The sequence below is a fragment of the Notolepis coatsorum genome (genome assembly GCF_963971535.1).
Source record: "Notolepis coatsorum genome assembly, chromosome: 14".
In the NCBI taxonomy this organism is placed as follows: Eukaryota; Metazoa; Chordata; class Actinopteri; order Aulopiformes; family Paralepididae; genus Notolepis; species Notolepis coatsorum.
The window spans coordinates 15,676,413-15,702,176 of record NC_140178.1 but is presented as its reverse complement, the minus strand read 5'-3'; the positions used below and the strand labels follow the sequence as shown (position 1 = coordinate 15,702,176).

The following is a 25,764-nucleotide window of genomic DNA, read 5'->3' as shown; positions in this document are numbered from 1 at the left end:
GCCTGCTGTAATGTCAGAAGTTGTTATTATGATATGGAGGTATGCTGAAAATGAAAATGTCAACCAAATTATTTATGTAAAGGCTAAATTTAGCCCACACCTAAAACTGGGCCTTTAAAGGAATTTCAGTATGAAGGAATGAATTGAATAGGATTGTCTGTGGTTATAATTACAGGTTAGGTTTAGTTTACCTCAGGATTACTCATGCATGAGACTATCTGTAACCCAAGATTGGCTGGGAAAGTGGGGAGGGTATGGTAACATGCTAGTGAGTAGTAACAATGCTGATGTTCACATATCTTTAATTACCTAAAATAAGCTTTTTTAAAGAATCTTTTGACATTTGCCTTGATTCAAACATTAAGGTATACCGTTTTCATAATCTTACATCATTACTAAGTTGGTAGTTATGTTCTGCCAATTCACCATTTACATTTAGTCATTTAGCTGACGCTTTTATAAAAAGACATATGAATTATTAAAGCGACTTACAGGTTCTGTCAAGTCAGCAGGAAGGGTCAGTAACAGTGATCGTCAAACAGTGTCGGATCTTGAGTGCATAGTAGGTAGTAATATAGGCAAGTTAAACTACTTAGTAGCATAATAAAAAAAAACGTGCATAATAGTAAAAGAGAGTACAAAGGTTAGTTATTTTTTTCTTTTTTTTGCATAGGCTTCCAGTGTATCTGCATAATGTGTCTTAATTACCACATAAGCCCATGAAAGTCACCACATTTAACTAAAATGCCACGATAACCTCTAAATATAGTGACTTTCATGGGTTGATATGTGGTCTTTAAGACACATCGTCAGATACAATGGAAGCCTATGGCAGTGGGTGAACCAGTTACCAAAGTGTCAATCTTCTCAGTAATGATAACAGACGGTGGCTCAGGAGGCAGAGCGGTCGTCTGGTAATCAGACGGTCCCCCCCTCTAGCTGCTCCCGATGAGCAGGTTGGCACCTTGCATGGTCGCCTCCGCCGTCTGTGTGTGAGTGAATGGGCAAGGGGGCGTATGCTTGGTTTCAACATGGGGGGGGGGCCTTAAGCGGGGGGTCTTGGGGTCCTCGCCCAGGAAATCTTGAGTGTCAAAAATCCCTGCATTCTGGTGTACTTTTATGCACCAAGCTGTGCCTTTTCTGCATTAATTTATGGTGGAAATGTCTTTATGTAAAGGAAAAGACAACATTCACAAATATAACATAATATAAATGTTTTGACCCCCTTGTTTTTTTTAACCTCTTTTGGTTCATTATTAGCTATATTTTTTGAGGGGGACACATTTACCTCGTCTCAATATTGAGGGGGACATGTCCACCTACGATGTGAATGGGTGAATGTGAGGCATAAGTTGTAAAGTGCTTTGGATAAAAGCGTTATATACTGTAATATATATATATATATATATATATATATATATATATATATATATATATATATATATATATATATATATATATATATATATATATATATAACATGACTTCAAAAAGACCGTATGGTCCTTTAAATGTTGTAATGGAGCAGGTGTTTTCTGCTCATCTATGTGAGATGTGGCATCATGCCTCCGAGTGTTATGGGCACATTCACCTAAACACGAGTGCAGGATGAGAATCAACTAGGGAAAACACAAATATCGTAGGTCCACACAAAAGCGTTGATTCTCCACACATTTAATAACATTTCAACCTCAATTTGTCATATCTATCAGTTCCATAGGCAGGGCCGCCGTGTGTAATGCCCTGTGCCCGGGACAAAATCATCCCACTGCCCCCCCCCCCCCCCCCCCACCCCCACCATCTCGGGACATTGTATCTGGTTGTCCCTCCCCTGTTGGCGGCCCTGTCCATGGTATCTTCAATTAACAGATTGCAGAATGGGTACAGTACAGTACAGCTCAATACATACAATTGTTAAGGGGATGCAGACCAGAGAAAGACTTTCCTCTTGTTTACATCAGGGTCCCCCATTTTCAATTCATCATAACATATATGACACACACGACATACAGATAGACAGTACTGCTACATCTATGACATACCAGATTTGCAAATACAGTACTGTTTGTGATACAAAAAGTGTCCAGAAAAAGAGTGTATATACATTTGACGTAGAAACTGTACATTGGAGGTTGGGTAGATGGGGTGGGGTTGGGTGGGGGGGGGGGGGGGGCTGTACATTGGAGGTGGGGGGGGGGGGGTTGGGTAGGGGGACACTGTACACTGTACATTGGAATACTGACAAAGCCATACTTGGTAATTTACTCTACAACTGGTTGAACTGGGTTAGGACATTTGTAGGGGCCAGTTTCGAAATGCAGTCTCCCGTAGGTGTTCTTTGAGAGTGTTTTTGAGGACATTCCATGAATGAAAACAGCACTAAAACGAACAACACAGAAATGTCTGGGCCCCCTAGGTCCTATGAATGGACCCTCCCCACACCTGCTTAACCCTTGTGCAGGCTTGGCGCCGGCTGATCTCATGAGGCTTAGAGCACAAAAGTGTGTATCAAGTTCAATGTCATATAATTTTTTATTTTTAATATTTTTAAAACATTTTCTTCCCCACGATTACCACTAAGAGCCTAACCTCAAGATATCTATAAAAGATTACAAATATTTCCGAATTTTAACCACTTATATTCTTGTTTGTTTGATAGTAAGTGCGTTTTTATGGGGGGGAAAAAACGCAGACAACGGCATATTCTTCATATTTATAGAAATTTTAGACCCAATATTCCGGCGTGAAAAACCTGCACAAAGTCCCTGCGAATGAGATTCTGTCCTTATATATACAAATGATTGACTAATTCGGTCAGAAATAGCTGAGACGCTAACGTTAGTAACCACTGGTTATTGTTAAAACGTCCAGCGGGCGTACAGTACACGTTCTGCCGGTAGATTCTGAAGACACGAGCGCTGTCTATTGAAGCACCAGCCCTCTTCCGCATAGAGCGAGCTCAGCGATGAGCAGAGGGGGCGGGCACCCATCGGAGGGATCCGTGATTCAGCTGTGTGACACGGTTGATACCAGAGGGAGGAGGAGGAGGGGAGAGGAGTGGTGCTGCATGCTGATGGCTCTCCTCGCAACCTGTATATGTAAAATGAAGATATGGTCCCAATTTCATGACATAATCATCAACACAGACACCGCTGTGCTAACACACACACACACACAACAAAAACTCAAAAAGCACAGAATAGGCGCCAGGGGTCCACAAGGAACACGCCAACATTTTGGGAAATTAGCTTACCGTCTTCTCCAGAGAGATAGACAAGAAGATAAATACCAGTTTCCTTTCTGTGCGTTCAGTACATTTTAACATTTTACATTTAGTCATTTAGCTGACACTTTTTATCCAAAGTGACTTATGGCATATGACTTATTGTACATATGTCTAAACTGAACACTGTGACCTAATTTTTTTACTTCTAATTTTACTATGTTATTTTATTTCATACTTATCTTGTCTTGCACAGTCTCTGGAGCGCAACAGTAAGAAGCATTTTGTATAAAAGTATTCTGTACTTCTGTATGACAACTATTAAAGAAACTTGAACTTGAAACTTACATGTTCTGTACGACAAGTCATCAGGAAGGGCACAACTCTATCAGCTGAGTAACAATGTTCATCAAAGTGTTGAGTGCTACAGTGTAGGTTAGTTTATTAGGACAAGTGCATGACAGTGGGTTAGTTAGAGTTAGATTAAAAAAATAAGCTGTCTGGCTGCATGTTAGCCTAGATTAGCACAATGAATGGAAGCGGACATGGCCGGTTAGCCTTCGGGAGAGTCCATATCCGCTTCCATTCATTGTGCTAAGCTAGGCTAACGTGCAGCCAGATAGCTTTCTACTGAACGCACATAGAGGAAACTGGTATCTATCTTCTATCTATCTATCTATCTATCTATCTATCTATCTATCTATCTATCTATCTATCTATCTATCTATCTATCTATCTATCTATCTATCTATCTATCTATCTATCTATCTATCTATCTATCTATCTATCTATCTATCTATCTATCTATCTATCTATCTATCTATCTATCTATCTATCTATCTATCTATCTATCTATCTATCTATCTATCTATCTATCTATCTATCTATCTATCTAGCTAGCTAATTTCTCGAAATTTTTGGCGTGTTCTTTTAACTCATAGCATTATATTATAATATATAATGGGATAATCATAATATGCCCCCCCAGGCCCCCACCAATCATTGGTCCTGAAGGTGCTACTCACTCACCTATGCAGCACTGTAACATAAATATTCTCCGGCAGGATCCTTAGTGGACATTCGCTTTGTGTATAAAAATACGGAAGCAACGTCTCCGTGAACGTGTGCGCAAACGAGAAAAGGAGACCGTCGTCATCGGCGGCGCAGTCGAAGAAAGATAACGTCCCCTTGTCATAATCCAGCTGGACCTTGATTCGCCGGGGTATCCTCGTCACCGTCGTCAGCGGTGTGGGAGGGGAGGTCATCGCCCTGACCTCGCCGTCCCGCGAGCACAGGGTCCAGAAGCCGTTCTCGGGCCGAGCGGGGGTTTCCAGGTCCCTCGGCGCGGACGAGGAAGCCACGCCCAGGAGCCAGTCCTCGTTGCTTCCCGTCTCCACCGTCCAGTGGTGACTTCCTGAGCCGAGGGCCGTCATGCCCACCACCTCGGCGCTGATGTGGAAGCGCTCCGGGTTGTCTGGGAAATGGTGGGGCGCCCGGCTGGTGTAGTGCAGGGAAGTGAGGTCGTCAGACAGGATGAGGCACGGGTGTGCTGTGTTTGGGTCCAATGTCACGGGGGCTGAGGAAGACGAGATTACCCAAGAGGGAAAGTTTACATGTGCATGTAGGTTTGTAGGTTTACATGTGCGTGTAGGTTTGTAAGTTTACATGTACATGTAGGTTTGTAAGTTTACATGTGCATGTAGATTTGTAAGTTTACATGTGCATGTAGATTTGTAAGTTTACATGTACATGTAGGTTTGTAGGTTTACATGTGCATGTAGGTTTGTAAGTTTACATGTGCATGTAGGTTTGTAAGTTTACATGTACTGTAGGTTTGTAGGTTTACATGTACATGTAGGTTTGTAGGTGTACATGTACATGTAGGTTTGTAAGTTTACATGTGCATGTAGGTTTATAAGTTGGGTGGTCCTCTCTGGCAGAGAGACGTGACTTGCATTGGCATCCGTTTCTGTATAAGGCCATTACTGGTGATTTCCCTACATCACCTCATTGCTGGATTGGAGCTCTGGACCTTATCACACTCACTCTGGTGATTGGCTTTTGCACTTAAGGTTCCTAGAGTTTGCACTGAATTAGGAAAATCTGCTTTTAGCTTCTGTGCCCCCAGAAACATGAAATGTTTTGCAATGACCACTATCTTGGTCAGTTTAAATAGCGTTAATAGCAAACCACTTCACCAGTCTGCAGTTGTTTTTAATTATTTTAAATGTTTACCTTCTGACCTTCTATCTTTTCTTTTTCTGTATTTATAGTTCCCATGGACGGGAGGGGATGGGGTTGTGTGTGTGTGTGTGTGTGTGTGTGTGTGTGTGTGTGTGTGTGTGTGTGTGTGTGTGTGTGTGTGTGTGTGTGTGTGTGTGTGTGTGTGTGTGTGTGTGTGTGTGTGTGTGTGTGTGTGTGTGTGTGTGTGTGTGTGTGTGTGTGTGTGTGTGTGTGTGTGTGTGTGTGTGTGTGTGTGTGTGTGTGTGTGTGTGTGTGTGTGTGTGTGTGAGCAAAACAGGTGTCAAGTCAGGTCAAGCTTATTTGTATCAACATCTCTGTAACTGAGGGGTACAATTCCCTGACTGTATTACTAGATATGATACTTACTACCACTACCTTTGTACTTAATATTCGGCCACCCAGTACACGGCATAAATATATTATCATGAACACTCTCACGTAGATGAAACGGATCCAACACAAATGTACGAATTAGAAACAGGTCTTTATTTCCTACACAGCGATGGTGTGTAGAATAAGCACTTAATCACTTAATTACATTTATGAATTGAAATAGTATGCACTTTTATGGCAAGGAGTATTCGTCGGTATATCAATAGAGAATGTCCAATCTCTGAAGGCGCAGGTGGTAAATATACGACCTGGAATAGTTAAGGAATAACAGCAATGATACTTTAATGATTATAGGCTGGATACACTAGAGGGGGTTAATCCGGTCGCTTGTAAGCCGACAGGAGTAGGAGGGGGGGGGGGGGGTAGAATCCAGCTGCCTCGTCCGGCCAAGGGTATCCCAGGTGAACCCACTGTAGTGCCGTTTAATGCGCCGGCGATCCTTGGACCACAGATGAAAGCAGATGGACTCTTTGTGGGCCGGCTCTCTCCGGTCCACGGGGGAGAGACGTGAAGAGACCTCGTCTTGCAGAGCGTCTCCTCACCTTGCGTCCTCTCCAGGGGGGGGGTTCCAACACACGGCAGTGTCGGGGGTCTTTATCCATGGAATAATCAAAGTATCCAAAGCATAATCCGTGCCTGGGAAGGCGGGCTGTCGTCGGTAGAATAATCCGGTATACAGGTCCACTCGCTCGTCGGCTCTGGGGCTCCTCGGGTGCAGCTTCACATAGGGTCAACCACCCTGGGTAAGCAGCCAGTTCTCTGCCCGAAACGATGGGGTACTGACTACGGTAGTATTCTCACCGCACGAAGCACTATATATTAACAGACTATTATTAGCTTAATAGACTACGTCCAACTCGACGATATAGTGCCAAATATGACTATTCAAATATTAATATACACGATGTCTCAATACCGATGGTAGGCGAACTTGGCCTTACTCCCACACGTGGCGTCGCGGGGAGGCTTTACGTCTGTGACTCTATTGGAGGGTAAGAAACTGGACTGAAAAGAAAGTCCTACTTTAGTAGCGCAGTATATATACGCACTATGAACAAATAGTCCCATTAGTGGTGCGGTAGCCAAATTCCTACGCGGAACTAGGACTTGTTCGTACATGTCGAGCGGTACGTTTGAACTGGGTCTGAGGGGTATGGCAGCCTGGCACCAAGGTCTCGACCAATAGTAGAATGGAGACTATTATGGGATGTTCAGTAGGCTAGAATGGATATTCAATGCATATTGTACAAGGAATATACAAGGGATATCAGGGAATATTAGAGAATATACAAATACAATTAAATATATATATATAAATAAATATATATATTCGGTTTAATCTGGCCCTTCACAACAGCCACCCCCTGAATAGGTCCCAGACCTAATCAGTTAAACAGAGACAGATTAATCGCGTTGTCTATTTACACATAAGGGTTTGCTGTAGGGGTCAGTCAACTTCACAAAGTCATAGGGTTGTAGGGTCATGGTCATCATCGATTGTGTCTGGGAGTCGAGGCAGTTCTATGAGCCTTGCCACGGGACGGGTGTAAGTGCGACCCTGGACGAGCACTTCAGCTGCTCGGACCTTGCCGTCGGCACCGGTGATCACTTTGCTTACGCGGCCGGCCGGCCACATAGCTCTGGGCAGTGATTGATCAATAATCATGACGACTGTTCCTTCTGTCAAATTGTCTCTCTCCTTTACCCACTTCTGGCGGGTCTGTAGAGACGGTAGGTAGTGCAGTAGGAAACTGTTCCAAAACTTGTCGGCTAATACTTGGCTGTACCTCCACATTCGTCGGCCGTTCGCTTCTTCAGGCCGGTACATTGTCTGGGGTAATGCAGGATCTAGCCGCCCCATCAGGAGTGTGTTGGGGGTAACTGGGTCGATATCCGCCACATCACTGGAGACATATCCGAGGGGCTTCGAGTTAAGTACTCCCTCAATCTCCGTGAGGACTGTCAGTAGGACTTCTTCCGCCACAGTCTGGGCCCCAAGTACTGCGTACAGGGCTGTCTTTATGGAGCGCACTTCTCGTTCCCAAGTGCCACCGAAGTGGGGTGCGTTTGGGGGGTTGAATTGGAAATCAACCTGTGCTGGAGCGAGGTGGGTCTTAAGTTCTGGGCCTATAGCTTGGAAGCTCTCTCTCAGCTCTCTTTCGCCGCCTTTGAAGTTTGTCCCATGATCGGACAATAGGGTAGACGGTCTTCCCTTCCGTGATGTGAATCTACGGAAGGCCATAAGGAATGAGTCTGTGCTCATGGTCGGGAGAAGCTCGATGTGTATCGCTCTGGTGGTCATGCATTTGAATACAATACCCCACCGCTTCTCGGTTCCTCTTCCTTTCTTTATGTGCAGCGGGCCAAAGCAGTTCATACCCGTTGAGTGGAATGGCTTGTCACCGATTCGGAGGCGACAGAGGAAGGTCAGCCATCCTTGGTATGCTGGGCTGCACGCGCCACTTGCGGCAGTCTAGACATGTTCGTTGGAAGCGTCGTACCGCCTCTCTTCCCTGTAGGATCCAGTAACGACGTCTGATTTCCGCGAAGACTCTTTCTGCTCCTGCGTGATGTACATCCTCATCGTATTTCTTTATAATCAGCTCTGTGACCTTGTGTCGGCTGTTCAATACGATCGGGTATTTAATGTCATCCGGTAGATTGGGGGCTCTGCGTAGGCGACCACCCACTCTGATGAGGGTATGAGCGTCGCTCTCGGGGGCCAGGTGAATTAATCTGCTGTCGGATGGGACGGGCTTTCCTCCCTGTAGACAGGCCAATTCATCGGGGAACGAGTCTCTCTGGGCTCGCTGCAGTAGAAGCAATTCTGCTTCCTCGTAGTTAGCTGCTGACATATCAGCGGGGGACTTGCACTCCGGGTGGTACCGCAGGAATGTTCTTTGTTGTGCACTCTCTATGGACGTGCAATCGTTTATGTTAGGGTCGGTGGAGGCTACGGTGCTCAATCCACAGAACACAGACTTCTTAATTTCCACCTCCTCTGGACTTGCTTCCCTTGGGATAGGCATGGGCCACTGTCCTTCCGGGAGTCTTAGGAATGCAGGGCCGTCACTGTAGACATTGCGATGGGTGAGGTCATCCAGGGGCATCCCCCGGGTGATGACGTCAGCTGGGTTCTGTTTTGTATCAACGTAGCGCCACTCTGTTTCTCCGGTTAACTCTTCGGTTAGGTCTTGAATCTCGGTGACTCTGACTCCCACGAAGACTTTGTACTTGCATGAGTCCGATTTGATCCAGGCGAGTACCGTCATGGAATCTGACCACAGGATTGTTCTAGACACCGGTATGGTGAGCTCACATTGGATGAGCGTGGCTAGGTGCGCTCCGGCTAGGGCTGCGCAGAGCTCTAGACGTGGGATAGATTGTTGCTTGCGTGGGGCTATTCTCGAGCGGGCGAGGACAAATGCTGTGTAGATCTCTCCCCCCTGGTCTTGGGCCCGCAAGTAGGCTACTGATCCGTATGCGACCTCTGAGGCGTCACTGAAGACGTGTAAGTCCATTTTACATGTCTCTGGCCTCACCGTGGGTGGGAAGTAGCTTCGGCGCATATTAACGCCTGGGAGTGAGTGGAGCTCCATCTCCCACTCTCTCCAGGTGGATGCAAGGTGTGCGGGAATGGGGTCGTCCCAGCCCTGGTCCTTGTCCCACAATGCTCGTACAATCATTTTTGCCCTGGTGGTGTACGGTAGAATACATCCTAGCGGGTCATATTGTCGGGCGAGTGTTGTGTACACACTCCGTCTGGTGGTCGGCGCCGCCGCCGGCCTTCCCTGCTCCGTAGTCAGGGGCTTGTGTCTGTAGTGAAGCGAATCTGTTTTGAATCGCCACACCAATCCCAGGGTCATCTCCTGGGCTTCTCCCGGGATTGTAGCCATCCAGGTCTCGCTGCTGGCTGCCTTGTCCTCGGAGGAGAGGCTGCGCAGTACTTGCGGATCGCTGCTGGCCCACTGCCTGAGATCAAAGCCGCCTTTGATCAATGAGGCGCAGAGTTTAATCAGGAGAGCCTCGGCTTCTTCCTGGGTTGAAAGGCTTTGTAGACAGTTGTCTACGTAGAAGCTGTTCTTTACGCTGTGTCGGACCTCTTCGTCCGCTGCTGGGTCCTCTGCTACAAGTTCAAGTTCTTTAATAGTTGTCATACAGAAGTACAGAATACTTTCATACAAAATGCTTCTTACTGTTACGCTCCAGAGACTGTGTTAGACAAGATAGTATCAAATAACATAATAACATAATATAGCATGAATTTAGAAGAAGAATGAGGTCACAGTTGTTCGGTATAGACATGTTTCTGTAGTGCAAATGTCGCACAGCAGGGGCTGCACGTCGTTCCGAAGGGGAGGACTTCCCATTGGTAGATGGCTGGGTGCTCATCTCCTGGCTTCTCTCTCCATAGGAACCGTAACAGGGGCTTGTCCGCCTCTACTAATCTCACCTGCAGGAACATTCCTTTAATGTCCCCGCTGATGGCCACCTTTTCCTGGCGGAAGCGGAGTAGAACGCCGAGTAGGGAGGGGCCGAGTGTGGGACCGGGCAGTAACTCTTTATTCAGATTTTGGGATCCGATCTGGTAGCTGCAGTTAAATACTATGCGGTCTTTACCGTTGTGATGGACCTTGTGGTGGGGCACGTACCACGATTCAGTGGTCTGGTCAGCCTCTTTAATGTCTATCTTTGTGACGTGTCCCGCTGTGATGAGCTTCTCAATCTCAGCGCGGTATACACTCTCTTGGGCGGGGTTCTTGGCTAAGCGCCGCTCCGTGTTCAGCAGGTACCGTTCTGTGGCGTCTGTCTTGGCGTGGAAAGTAGGCATTCCTTCTCGCCGCAGGAGTGGCGTGGCGTATCTCAACACGCCGTTGACCGGGACTCTCTTGGTCCCTGTCTCGAGGAGGTGAATTGCGTAAATGTCATCTTTAGAGCGAATGTCTTTCTTTCCGTTCTTAAAGGGCATTTGTTCTAGGGTCCATAGCCGCTCTACGTGTTGCAGGAGTGCGGTTTCTCCCTCTGTGACTCGGGAGTGGAGACATCTAGTGGCTGTACTTCGGTTGAGAGATTTGGCGAGCGGGCCTTGGAGAGTCCATCCCAAACGGGTCTCGACTGCTGCAGGACAGCCTCGGGGTCCGGTATGAACCCGGTCTATCGGGACAATGAGGTCTGCATGGTCGGAGCCTATCAACAGGGTCGGCATAGCATTGTCTATGAGCGGGATCGGTAACTTGCGCAGATGTGCATATTTCTCCATCAGCTTGGCGACGGGGTATGTGTACCGCGACAGTCCTATTTCTTGGCTGGTGAAAGCGTCTGCAATCTGGTACCGTCGCTCAGGCTGGCCGCTTGCTGCGATAGAGAATGAGACATTCTCGCCCTTTATCGTCTTCAAATCTCGTCTTATTGTCCGAATTGTCATTTGGGTTTCGCTTCCCCGCAGCCCTAGCTGGGCCGCAGCGGAGGCGAGCAGCAGGGTCTTCTCTGACCTGTCATCGAGGACGGCGTAAGTGTCCAGGACTTTATTCTGGTAGCTTAGTGTCACACGCACTACTTTTAGGAGTACTCGGGCTCCACTGCTGCTGGCGGGATCGATGTACATGACGCTCGCTTTGCGGCTGGATGGTGCAGGTGAAGGGCGCCGTCTGTTACTGTCGTGAAGTATGTCCAGATGGGCTCCATCGCACTTGGTGCACCTTTTCTTTAAGCGGCATTCGGCTGCCATGTGTGAGCGCGCACAGCGAAAACAGCGCTTGTTGGACTTTATCCATTGACCTGCTTCCTCCGCGTTCAGCTTGCGGAAGGAGTCACATTGCGCTAGCCAGTGTTCTTTCTCACAGTAGGGGCACACTATCTTCCACTTCTCCGTTCTGGAGGGGGTACTGTGGCTCCTGCTGCTCGGTACTGACTCCGATTGGTGCATCACAGTCACCGATCTTCTTCCATCATTTAGTCGTCTGGTTCCTTCTCTGGAGCCAGGGGTGCTCCGTCCGAATGTATCTAGCCGTAGGCTGCTGACTTCCCTCGCCAGGAAGTCTGCTAGATCGAGGAGGTTCGGTTCGGGGCCATTCGGGTCTCTGTGGTCCCTCTGCCGCCTAAAGCGCTCCTGACGAGCGGGCGGCAGCTTCTCCAGGATCCTTTCCACATTTGAGTTGGCGTAAAGTTCATACTTCCCCTTCTCTCTTTGCGCTCCCAACATCCCTACCAGAGACTGCACTCTGATGGACAGGTCGTCCAGTGCTCGATTGTCTATTGCTGGGGGTAAGCGGTCGATGTGTCGGATCTCCTGGATCACGTAATCCCATATGCGCCCATACCTCTGGTCCAATGCTACCAGCGCTGCTGTGTATGGGGTGGTGGAAGTCGCGTAGGCGAGCGCTATATTATGTGCGCGGGGTACCTTTAAGTGCTGCAGTAGGATGGCGTATTTGTGGCGTTCATCCAATACATCCACCAACATGGTCTCCAGACACATGCGGAGTTCTGTATACTGGGCCCGGTTCTCTTGGGTGAAGTCGGGTACCATAGGCGTGCCAATGTATGACGCTGACTGTGGATACATCGGCGAGCGTTGGGGGAGAGGCCTCCTAGGCGAGTCTCCTCCCGCTCCTTGGTATGGGCTGGTACCGGCAGTGTACCATGGCCCGCTTGTCCAGGTGCTGTTCCTCGGTGCGGGTCGTGCGTCGTGCTCACCCGGGAGTATAGCCTGGGCTGTACCGGACCTCCTGGTCCGGTAGAGTACTGTGCTGTCTTCGGGCGTGGTTCTCCTCCTCTTCCTCTTCGTCTTCAGTTAGGTCATCCAGTGCTTGTAGTCTCTGGTTTAGCCTCTCCACAGGATATGCTGCTCCTTCCCGGTTGCTAGGTCTCGCTTGGACCGGTGGGGGGAGGTGGTCTGTGGGGGGTATAGACCTCGTCTGTTGGTCAAGTTCAGGGTTGTTTACTCGGCTAGGGGATGCCGCCCTGGAGGTGTGTCTAGACGAGTTCCTGGAGCCTCTGGCGGAGGGAGAGGGTGTTGTCCGTCTGATCAGCTGTTCTATTAGTTGCGACTGCTGTCTGTCGCGCGCTGCGTCCCGTTGAGCACCGGCTCGTTCTCGGGCCACATTCTCTTCCATCTGAATGCGTCTTATTTCTAGACGTATCTGCTCGTGTTCGCTTCGCTGCTGGATCTGCAGTCGGTCGCGTTCAGCAGCGGCGTTCAGGCTGATGAGGAAGGCCTGCTGTAGGGTCCTCTCTGCCTCGCTGGGAGAAGGCGGTTGTATAGGGGAGCCTTCCCTCGGGGTACTCCTTGCGGAGCCTTGGAGTTCTATCTCCACGGTGCTCTCCCCGTCTTCTTCCGTGCCGAGTTCTCTCTCGGTAGCGTTGTATTCCTCCCGGGACTCATCGGGGACTACTTCTTCAGTACTGGCGGGGTGTGAAGTCATGTCTGGTTCCCACTGGTCCCCACCGTGAACTTGGTCAGTTACATTAGAGCCCGTAGGGGCCTCTATGGTCGGGGTAGTCTGGGCGTTGGGGTTAGACATACTTTTACTTTCTAGTTTTACCGCGTTTACTGTTAGTAGAAGACTAGGTTGTTGACTGACAGCGTAAGCCTCTAAGTACTGAGGGAGCCGTCGTTCGCGCTGCGGGCGTTGGTTAGGAGGATCGTTTCGTGGAGTGTTCATCATAGGCCATTTCAATATTAATAACACTATATTAATATTACACTAATTACCATCCGGCTCGAAGGACCAATTGTAACTGAGGGGTACAATTCCCTGACTGTATTACTAGATATGATACTTACTACCACTACCTTTGTACTTAATATTCGGCCACCCAGTACACGGCATAAATATATTATCATGAACACTCTCACGTAGATGAAACGGATCCAACACAAATGTACGAATTAGAAACAGGTCTTTATTTCCTACACAGCGATGGTGTGTAGAATAAGCACTTAATCACTTAATTACATTTATGAATTGAAATAGTATGCACTTTTATGGCAAGGAGTATTCGTCGGTATATCAATAGAGAATGTCCAATCTCTGAAGGCGCAGGTGGTAAATATACGACCTGGAATAGTTAAGGAATAACAGCAATGATACTTTAATGATTATAGGCTGGATACACTAGAGGGGGTTAATCCGGTCGCTTGTAAGCCGACAGGAGTAGGAGGGGGGGGGGGGGGGGTAGAATCCAGCTGCCTCGTCCGGCCAAGGGTATCCCAGGTGAACCCACTGTAGTGCCGTTCAATGCGCCGGCGATCCTTGGACCACAGATGAAAGCAGGTGGACTCTTTGTGGGCCGGCTCTCTCCGGTCCACGGGGGAGAGACGTGAAGAGACCTCGTCTTGCAGAGCGTCTCCTCACCTTGCGTCCTCTCCAGGGGGGGGGTTCCAACACACGGCAGTGTCGGGGGTCTTTATCCATGGAATAATCAAAGTATCCAAAGCATAATCCGTGCCTGGGAAGGCGGGCTGTCGTCGGTAGAATAATCCGGTATACAGGTCCACTCGCTCGTCGGCTCTGGGGCTCCTCGGGTGCAGCTTCACATAGGGTCAACCACCCTGGGTAAGCAGCCAGTTCTCTGCCCGAAACGATGGGGTACTGACTACGGTAGTATTCTCACCGCACGAAGCACTATATATTAACAGACTATTATTAGCTTAATAGACTACGTCCAACTCGACGATATAGTGCCAAATATGACTATTCAAATATTAATATACACGATGTCTCAATACCGATGGTAGGCGAACTTGGCCTTACTCCCACACGTGGCGTCGCGGGGAGGCTTTACGTCTGTGACTCTATTGGAGGGTAAGAAACTGGACTGAAAAGAAAGTCCTACTTTAGTAGCGCAGTATATATACGCACTATGAACAAATAGTCCCATTAGTGGTGCGGTAGCCAAATTCCTACGCGGAACTAGGACTTGTTCGTACATGTCGAGCGGTACGTTTGAACTGGGTCTGAGGGGTATGGCAGCCTGGCACCAAGGTCTCGACCAATAGTAGAATGGAGACTATTATGGGATGTTCAGTAGGCTAGAATGGATATTCAATGCATATTGTACAAGGAATATACAAGGGATATCAGGGAATATTAGAGAATATACAAATACAATTAAATATATATATATAAATAAATATATATATTCGGTTTAATCTGGCCCTTCACAACAATCTCCATTTTGTGGAGAAAGGGGGTGAAGGTGGGGTCACACCTGTATTGTACTGTGAGAAAATGTATCATATGAAGTATCATAAAATGTATCATATGAAATGTATAATTTATTAAATGTATCATAAATATATTAACATTATGGACCAGAACATTACCTCAGGTGACTTTACTTTGCAGTAACATTGAATTTGTCAACATGCTTCTCACCACTGATAATGGGCTTTGGACTGAAGACATTATGTCAATGTTTCATTTTCTTTCATTTAGGACACCTCATACATTTACTGATGTAACTCCCTGACCATGCATGCTATATTTACACATGTGGTATTGCTGGATTCAGCACAACCACGCCTTTCCGAAAAGGCCCTCATCTGTGTTTCTATGACAATCCATGGCAGAGCTACTACAAAGTAAATGAGAACATTCTGCATAGATATAAATTTTTTACATTTCCACTTATTTTAAGTACAGTATGTGTATTTCCTACATGCATAAAGATATTCACATCCAGGTTCTTCTATTAGGTTAAGGTACTGTCTGACTGCTAGCATGTCAAGTTTGAAAGCTCTTGGAGCTTGTATTATTAATCTACATGAGTTTATATGTCTCAACTCCCATACGGCCAGGCTATATTTTGGTTCTTTTTTCCTTTGGGGGTGTATAACAATCTATCAATTTAACCATTTTTGCAGTAAAATATTTTTATACAAGAATCCATTTCATATATGGGAGACCTTAGAGATGAGGAAAAACAAGCTTGTGTTTTGTTCTACCTCCGGTAGGGGTATCTCAAAAACTAAAGCCCTTTTTGACAGTTTGTCACAGCACACAGATATAGATCTATGTGTTGTATTTCTCAACGTCATTGTAAACGAGAGCTTGCTCTCGATGATCCTTCAAGATGAAATAAAGATTGAATGAATGAATGTGTGTGAAAGGGTCTTAGGTTATACTATGACAGTGTTTCAGATTAAATGGTAAATGGCTGCATTTATATAGCAGCTTTTATACAAAGCGCTTTACAATTTGTGCCTCACATTTTACCCATTCACTCACACACCGACAGCGGAGGCAACCATGCAAGGTCACAATCTGCTCATCGGGAGCAATTAGGGGTTAAGTGTCTTGCTCAAGGACATGCATACCCGGGACTGGGAGGAGTGGGAATCGAACCGGGAACCTACAGATTACCAGACAACTGCTCTACCTCCTGAGCCACTGTCACCCCCAGACTAGTTTTACCTAAATAAACCCCTAATGCTTGTTCACATGATTACCAGTCAGACTAGGTTGAGTTGAGTTTATTTTATCTCGAACAATCAACCATATAAAAAAACACAATAAAAAGGATAAACTAAAGAATTCGTTTTTTAAATTAAATCGTACATTCTTCATTAAATGATAAACAAATGAGTTTGAGAAGGAGCAGAAGGAAGCAAATTCTTATCTAGTCCTGCCCCTTCCTCACAATATCATACATAAAAAACAAAGTCTCTTAGAAATAAAAACAGATTTTTGTAGAAATATAAAAATAATATATAAAATTTAAATGTTAGAGCTTTCTTTACTCACTGTACTCGATGTGGTCCTGCATGCTCTCCCAGATGCTGTACTTGAGGTTGCACAGATGCTTGGTGACGTCCAGCAGCGCCCCCGAGATGCTCTCCGTCTCATGCTGCACGCTGGTGCCTCTGCAATGACAACCAGTGTCCTGCATTGAGAACGTGTGTCTGTAGGGTCTCTCATCCAAACGCAGAGAGGGCAACAACATCTCTACACACATACATACCTCTCCAGGTTGGCTTTGAAATTCTGGAAATGAAAATGAGATTAGATTAGATTCAAATATATTATATACAGTAAGAATACATTATATATATATATTACAGCATTATTGTACATGCTATCATACAGAGTTATGTGGTATGTGCAGGTGTATAAGTAGGTATATGGAAGGATTATAAACAGGTATATTCAGACAGATATGGATATATAAATGCGATATATATAAATGTGTATATACGGTAAGATTATGCATGCTATCATACAGAGTTGTAATGGGTTATATGCAGGTGTATAAGTAGATATAGAAGGATTATACGCAGTTATATTCAGACAGATATGGATATATATACGTCGTAAATATAAATGTATATATACGGTATATACAGCAGTTTTACGTGCTATCATACAGTTATATTGGTAGACTACATGACGTAGGTAGTTGTGATTATTATGATTACTATGATTACAGTGTAGGGCCGTTGTGAAAGCAGTAGGTACAGTAGATATATATTGTGTATAGAGTTAAAAGTCTGTACAGTATGGGTAACAGAGCCTAGGGCGTAGTCGATTGAAATACACTGGGGTCAGGGGACACCACCATTGCATGAAATGTCATTAAAGACGCATTCACTGTCGACTGGAGTATCGAAACAGACCTGCACCAAGATCAAGTCGTCTGCTTCCATCTCCTGCTCCAGGAAACCAATGGTCTCTCTGAGGGGCAGCATCTCTGCCGCACTCTCCGTCATCTTGTCCTTCATCGCGGTGATCTTCTCGTCCTCCTCCCTCTTCAGCGTGGCTAACCTGGTGGCCTCCTCCTCATGAAGGACCTGGTGGAGCTGCTCAAACTGACCCGTGATCAGTCTTTGTGTTTCCAGTGTCTGACTCTGAGGAGCATAATTGCAGGCTTTGGTTAATTGGACGGAGTTTTATTCATATCGTCTTTGGTAGGTTGGGTTGGTCATCAAAGAGAAGCAGGCTAGTCTCTGTCCTCGCTCCACAAAACGGTGGAACGAACTTCCCACCGCAGTCGGGACATCTGAAAGCCGCCCCATTTTTTAGACTAAAAACACACTTCTTCAATCAATATCTGATCAAATATGACTGAATACTACTATCCTTTGTAGGCCTACTGTCTTTTACTATTATGCACTTTGCTACTAAGTAATCTAAATCGAATCAAATGTATTTGTATAGCCCGAGATCACATGGAATAGCCCCCATGGGCTGTACAAGTCTTCTTGTACAAGTCAAGAAGAAACATCACAAAAGATCAAAAACAAAAACCACCACAAAATCCAACCATGCAACCCTCCCAGACTTTCCCCAACGAAGATAAGGAATGACTCACTAAAAACCTATAGGGGGGGAAAAAGCACCACAGGCGGTGTGGAGGAGAGAAGCCTCAGATGGGCTGTTCAAAGGGGGGATCCCCCAACTTGGATGTCGGTAATAATATAGTGTTGCAATGGATGATGGATGAATGGAGAATAGAACAGGCGAATAATTGGTAAGAATGTATATATACATGTAATGAAACACATATTATACTATACTGTACAGTATATACAAGGTAACAATAGTATCTAAGGTACATAAGAACATTTATTTTAAATCTACTGTGACTATTACTACCTACTATGGTAGTATGTCTATACTACTATGTACCCCAGACCAGGGGCGTAGCTGGGGGGGGGGTAGCTTAGGATGATTCCAAGGGCCCAGCACTTTTTTTTCTTTTTTTTACTAGACATCACTCAGGTGTATTAGTGATGCTCTCATTGATACTATGTTTGTTTCTGAAGTGTGTGTGTGTGTGTGTGTGTGTGTGTGTGTGTGTGTGTGTGTGTGTGTGTGTGTGTGTGTGTGTGTGTGTGTGTGTGTGTGTGTGTGTGTGTGTGTGTGTGTGTGTGTGTGTGTGTGTGTGTGTGTGTGTGTGTGTGTGTGTGTGTGTGTGTGTGTGTGTGTGTGTGTGTGTGTGTGTGTGTGTGTGTGTGTGTGTGTGTGAGATATATAGAGAGAGAGGGGGGGCTTTGGTAGACTATTGCATTGGTCCATTCATTGAAGATGAACGCAATGCGACATCCTTTACTAGGCTCACCCACCAACAGTGCAGGTGCTGAACTGCTGATCCGAATGTATAGGTAAAAACCATATTATGCGTTTTCATCAATAAAAAAATTGCCCCAAAAAATTCCACTTGCGCGCTTATGCGCGCTCGCATTCACTGGGGGCCTACAAATACATTCTTTCATGGGGCCCAGAATCGGGAGCTACACCCCTGCCCCAGACTGTAGCAAGTTCGACATTGTTTGATGAACAATCTTACTGACCCTTAGCACCCTTTTGATTTGATTTGAAATCTTTATTTCGAACATGTAAATACAAACAATATAAAACAAAAACAAATCATTGATCTATAGCAATGAAATGGAAAAGAAAATTAAAATAAAAAACAAAACATAACTCAATTTACATGTTCGAAAAGGAGTAGGAGTAAGAAGTATACACTTATTTAATCCTACCCCTTTTCCACTACTCAAATGAATGTGCTAATTTAAAATCTTACAAAACAAATATATATATATATATATATGCAAAACAAAAAAGTTATATATGCCCCTTCCTGCTGACTTGTTGTACACAACTTGTAAGTCGCTGTGGATAAATGACTAAATGTAAACGCAGGTTACCTTGATGTGATTGAGCGTGTCCTCGGAGGTCTGGTGAACTCTACACAGGCTGTCTAGTTGACCTCGCAGGGCCTTCAGGGTCGTGCTCAGCTCTTCCTGAAGATGAGAGATTAGAACACAAGGTAAGATAAGATATTCCTTTATTGATCTTTGCCAAATTTCCCTCGGGATGAATCAAGTATTTCTATTCTATTCTATTCCATCTCCTTGGGGAAATGCAGGCATCATAGCAGCATGGGGGAGGGGGGAAGGGAGGTACAGGTACATGGTAATAGTAGAAGACATAATACAGGTAATACAATTATAGTACGGTAGAAAAGTAAAAATAGGCAGTGTAAACAATATAACAATATAATTAACTCTGAATATATGAGCAAGTAGGCAGTGTAATCAAGGTGCGGATCAGTTATATTATAAATATGGTCACAATGGACACTAGAATCTAAATATATACTATGAGTAAGTATGTATACAGTATACACAGGTGCAGTATGCATAAGGTACGTATGGCGTATATCAAATATATAAGAGGCCCAAAACAGAGAGCAATACCAACACGGTCTCATCAGAAAACGTAAACAAAGTACTAATCGACCACAGGAAAAAAGGTACATAATGTATGTTGTGTTATAGCCATAAGTTATATATTTACTTATTGTATAAGTTATATAGTTACATTTCGTATCAGCCAAAGTCCAAAACCAACAATGCAACCGGGAGTCGAACCAACTATTGTGGTCGCAGGAAAATGCTCTTACCACTAGACTAAACTACCTACCCGCCCCGATACAAACACACCTCTCACCACGAGACTAAATTACCCATTCACCCTGATACAAACACACCTCTCACCACAAGACTAAATTACCCACCCACCCTGATACAAACACACCTCGCTCTCACCACTAGACTAAACTACCCATTCACCCTGATACAAACACACCTCTCACCACTAGACTATTACCCACCCACCCTGATAGACACAGTTCTCACCACTAGGCTAAACTACCCACCCACCCTGATAAAGACACAGCTCTCACCACTAGGCTAAACTACCCACCCACCCTGATAAAGACACAGCTCTCACCACTAGGCTAAAATACCCACCCACCCTGATACAAACACAGCTCTCACCACTAGACTAAACTACCCATGTATATATTCCCTCCCCGCCGTATGTATATTTCCCTCCCACCCACCCACCCCCTCCTAATGTACAGTCCCCTCCCCATCATATGTATATACTCTGTCTAGGATCTAGGGGTAACAGTACTGTATATTTGAATACCGCTTATGTCACAAATGTATCAGTACTAAATACCTATATGTCCCTATGCCATAAATGTCATGTATGTTGTGTATGTCATAAATGTCTATATGAATTGAAAATGGGGGACCCTGATGGAAACAAGACAAACGTCTTTCTCAGGTCTGCATCCCCTTAACAATTGTATGTATTGAGCCGTACTGTATTGTACCCATTCTGCAATCTGTTAAATAAAGTTTTCATTCATTCATTCATTCATTCATTCATTCATTCATTCATTCATTCATTCATTCATTCATTCATTCATTCCCACCCACCCTGATAAAGACACAGCTCTCACCACTAGGCTAAACTACCCACCCACCTCAATACAAACACACCTCTCACCACTAGACTAAACCACCAACCCACCCTGATACAAACACAGCTATACTATGATGATGATGATGCTTCGGTTTAATGTTATTGTTAAGATAGAAAGTTATGGGGCGGTTAGGTGGCGTAGCGGAGATTGCGTTCGTCACCAACCCTGGAGCTGTGAGCTGGATTCGCCTGTTCGAATCCAGCTCACAGCTCCGGGGTTGTCACCAGCTTGGCTGGCCGTTCACACTAATACAATTGGCTGTATTAGAGGGTGGGAGAAGCTGGCGGGGTGGGTCCGGGTCGTTGTAAACAGCGACTCCTACAGTTCGGTCGGGGCACCTGCTAAGCGCGGATAGGACCTGAGTGGGATAGTGTGATCCTTCCACACGCTATGCCCTCTCAGGGAGGATCCGCGCTGCCAGGTGAGAAGAAGCGGTTGATTGGCTGGACGTGTGTCGGAGGAAGCACGTGATAGCCTCCACTCTCCCAGATGATCTGACTGTGGGGGGTAAGTGCGCAGCGACCAGGAAGGGATTGGGAATTGGCATACGACTAACATTGGGATGGGAGAAAATCGGAGGAAAAATGGAGGGGGGAAAAGATCAATAAAAAAAAAAAAAAAATAGAAAGTTATGGCTAAGGTTAGGTCTGAAAAGATTTTACTTGACTTGACTTTAATAACAGACTGTATATGGGCGGCTACGTGGCGTAGTGGGCAAGGCGCTCGCCACGAAATCTGGAGACGCTGGGCTCGCCTGTTCGAGCCCAGCGCTCCACATTTGCTTTCAGTTTAGCTGGTCGTCCGTACTAATACACATTGGCCGTATTAGGGGGTGGGAAACTGATGGGTGGGCATCGGGCGTTGTGGACAGCGACTCCTACAGGTCGGTTGGTGCACCTGCGCAGTAGAATCAGGAAGTGTCGGGGGCAGCGTGAGCCTCCCACGCGTTACTCCTCGCCACTGAGAGATCGAGCTGCGCAGGTGAAAAGATGCGACTGCTGTTACCTCAAGTACCGGAGGGGACTTGTGCTATGTATGACTTAGTCCACATTGCAGCCGGCTTGTGGGAGGCAAGAAACAGCGTTCGTGACAGGGGAGGGTTGAATTGGATGATACGAAATTGGGATGGGAGAAAAATATAGAAAATGGGAGAAAAAGTGGATAAAAAAAAATAACAGACTGTATATGATTTCTTAATCTAAATGGTATTCCTCTACTGAATGAATGATCGTTGCTTTTATATAGCGCTTTTCTAGACACTCAAAGCACTTTACAATGTAGGGTGGAAATGGCCTCCTTCACCACCACTGTGTAGCACCAACCTTGGGCTCAATGGATCACTGGCACCAGGCACACAATGGCTGAAAGGCTCCTTTCAAAGGGAACCCCCTACTCTTTGTGATCGACGCCCTGTTTACTGTCACCACAAACCTGACTGACAGCGTTCTGCCTCCCAAGGGCTTCTGGCACCTCATAGTTTAAGACAACAGGCCTCTAAAGTCAGTATTGTTTTAATAACAACACCTGAACTCAGTTTACTCACCTTTGTCATTTAACTCTAACCCACCCTTTTCAGCTGGTGGGAATTTACTATTATACATATTGTTGGGGAGTAGTTAACTATATTTACATTTAGTTTCAAGTTCAAGTTTGTTTATTATTTGTCAGAACAAAATACAGAATACTTTAAAATGAAATGCTTGTTTCTGTATGAGCCCCTGAGAGTGTGCTACATACAGTACAAATAAAGTAAGTAAAAAATAAATAAAAAATAAAAAAAGATTAAGAAGTAAAAAGTTGGTAAAGTCAATATACATATATACAATACAGTAAAATGAGTAACAGTGAGGTAGAATGCAGAGGTACAAAACTCGGGGTAGAGTGCAAATGAGGTATGAATGTGGTGCAAATCTCTTTAATAATAGATCAATATAAAGTGTTAAAGTGTCTAAAGTGAATAAAGTGGGTGGTAAGGTGAGTGTTTGTTTAAAGTGAGTGTGTACATGTGGATGTGTGTGCAGTGTGTGTAGATGATGGGTTGTTAGTGTCATTGTCATTGAGCATCCTGATGGGCCTGGGGCTAGAAGCTCCTTTACATTTAGCTGATGTTTTTATCGAAAGCGACTTACAAGTTCTGTACAACAAGTCAGCAGGAAGGGTACATACAATATGTAGGCCTAGTGCAATTATAGATTAAAGGTATAACCTGTAATGCCGTCAAACAGCGGCCACTAGGCAAAGGAGCCCCGCTTGGCATTGTACTTTGTATTGTTCTGACGTGTGGTTTGGAGTTTAGTAACTTATTATCCTTTGATGCCTCTAACTCATGGAATGTCCTTCAACTCACGCTGAAATTGGAGGTTCTCCCTTCCCTTGGAATGTTTAAATGTATGATTTCAGACCATTGTGTTTTAGTATAACTGTTTTAGTTGATATTTTTAAATTATTTTGAAACGTTTTTAATTTTTTTTCACTCTGGTGTTTAAATTTCTGTGAATATTGTTTTTATTATGTACTGTACAATCGACGTTTCTGTAAATGAGGGAAACCTCAGATGCTTACGATTTTAAATAAAGGTTGAAATGAAAAATTATACTGTGAACTTCTCCAGACCTCCCTTGGCAGAGCCTGGGGTGTGGCCAGCAGTAGCAACCCCTCCCCTACTGAACTCCAACCCCACCCATCAGACAAAATCAAATCTGTAAACAAAGCGCAGTACCATGTTGTCATATTCTGCCTCGAGTGAAGGTCGCTGTTTGACGACATTACAGCATCTACCTTTAGCTATTTTTCGACAAACTAAAAGTTGTAGTTTAACTACATTCAGATAGATCTTAGTCGCTTTTTCAGTGGTCAACTACCTTGAGTCATGCAGTTAATTAAAATAGATGAGATAAGATATTCCTTTATTGATCCCCTTGGGGAGATTTGGGGGTCATAGCACTATGGGGGAGGGGAGGTACAGGTATGGGCAGGCTAATGGTAGAAAGATACACGTATGTGTATTGTCTACCTGTTGTCTGATGTTAGTCCTTGTATCAGGAGCTCAGTCAGTTAACAGGAGAATGAAAACGTAATTATAGCCAGTTGAATTCCTTTATCCATTTGTTTATATGTAGTGGTGTTTTTCATTATGGTGGCCATCGCCTGGAGATACAGTCAACTAACTTTTGTATATACCACATCATTTTCTGTAACTTATATATTGTCATGTCAATCAGTGTCTCCTCAAATGAATCATGTCAACATCACGCCTCTCTATCTCTATCTATCTCTCTATCTCCCCCTTTCTGGCTCTCTCTGTCTTTCCCTCTATCTCTCCCTCTCCCTTTCTCTCTCCCCCGTTCTGACTCCCTCTCTTTCCCCCTCTCTCTCTCTCGCTCTCTCTCTCTCTCTCTCTCTCTCTCTCTCTCTCTCTCTCTCTCTCTCTCTCTCTCTCTCTCTCTCTCTCTCTCTCTCTCTCTTTCTCTCTCCCTCTCTCTTTCACTTTCTCTCTCTCCCCCTTTCTGGCTCTCCCTCTTTCCCTCTATCTCTCTCTTTCTCTTTCTCCCTCTCTCCCCCTTTCTCTTCCCTCTATCTCCCTCTTTTCCCCTCTATCTCTCCCTCTCTCTCTATTTCACGTTCTCTCTCTCTCCCCCTTTCTGGCTTTCCCTCTATCTCTCCCTCTGGCTCTTTCTCTCCCCTCTCTCTCTCTCTCTCTCTCTCTCTCTCTCTCTCTCTCTCTCTCTCTCTCTCTCTCTCTCTCTCTCTCTCTCTCTCCCTCTCTCCCTTTCTCTTCCTCCTCTGTCTCACCCTCTCTTTCTCTCTCTCTCTCTTTCTCTCTCTCTCTTTCTCTCTTTCTCTCTCTCTCTCTCTCTCTCTCTCCCCTCACCCTCTCACTCTCTCGCTCTCTCTCCCCCCCTCCCCCCCTCTCCCCCTCTCCCCCTCTCCCCCTCTCCCCCTCTCCCCCTCACCTTGCAGTCCAGCGCCGCCTCCTCTAGGGGGGAGCAGTCGTGGTCCTTGTGGAGCCGGGACGCCTGGCACACCACGCAGAGGGGCTGCTTGTCCACCTGACAGAAGAGCTTGAACCGCTCCCCGTGGAGGAGACAGCCGGTCGCCTCTTCCTCCGCCTCGACGCCGCGTCGCCTCCTGGCCTCCAGGAGGATGGCGCAGAGGTTCTTCAGCGCCAGGTTGGGCGTGGGCGCGCACCTGGAGGCCCGTCTCCGGCACACGGCGCAGTCGCGCGTGCCCGAGGTCTCCCAGCAGCGTCTCAGACAGCCCCTGCAGAAGCTGTGGCTGCAGGACAGCAGCACGGGGTCCGTGAAGATGTCACAGCAGATGGGACACATGAGCTCGTCCTCGGGGAGAGACATGTCCTCGGCGGGGGCCCCCGGGTGGGACGCAGCAACTCCACGGTCGAGGGAAAAAGCCAAACTCCTGCGGGATTTGATCACACTACATTCCTACTTCTAGAAGAGCATTAACGGGATTTACGTCTCCTGGTGAGGCTTGTCCTCCGAAAGCCTCTTAATCAAGACTCAACCGTTTCCCCGATTCGTCCATTGTTCTTGATGCGAGGCAGAAAACTCTCTCTGTCTCTCTCTCTCTCTCTCTCCCTCTTTTCCTGTGTTTGACTTCTG

The 25,764-nt window shown here is 45.8% G+C and overlaps 1 protein-coding gene across 1 annotated transcript; it reads right to left on the bottom strand.

Moving 5' to 3' along the window:
* Positions 1–1,825: 1,825 nt before the first annotated feature.
* On the bottom strand, positions 1,826–25,752 carry LOC311241151 (E3 ubiquitin-protein ligase TRIM62). Its single transcript, XM_084329877.1, has 7 exons — positions 25,099–25,752; positions 19,515–19,610; positions 17,478–17,708; positions 16,826–16,848; positions 16,609–16,727; positions 4,253–4,799; positions 1,826–3,090 (listed from the first exon to the last, which is right to left on the bottom strand). Exons 1-7 carry the CDS (start codon positions 25,495–25,497, stop codon positions 2,859–2,861), a joined length of 1,647 nt encoding a protein of 548 aa, XP_084186003.1. The 5' UTR covers positions 25,498–25,752; the 3' UTR covers positions 1,826–2,858.
* Positions 25,753–25,764: the final 12 nt, after the last annotated feature.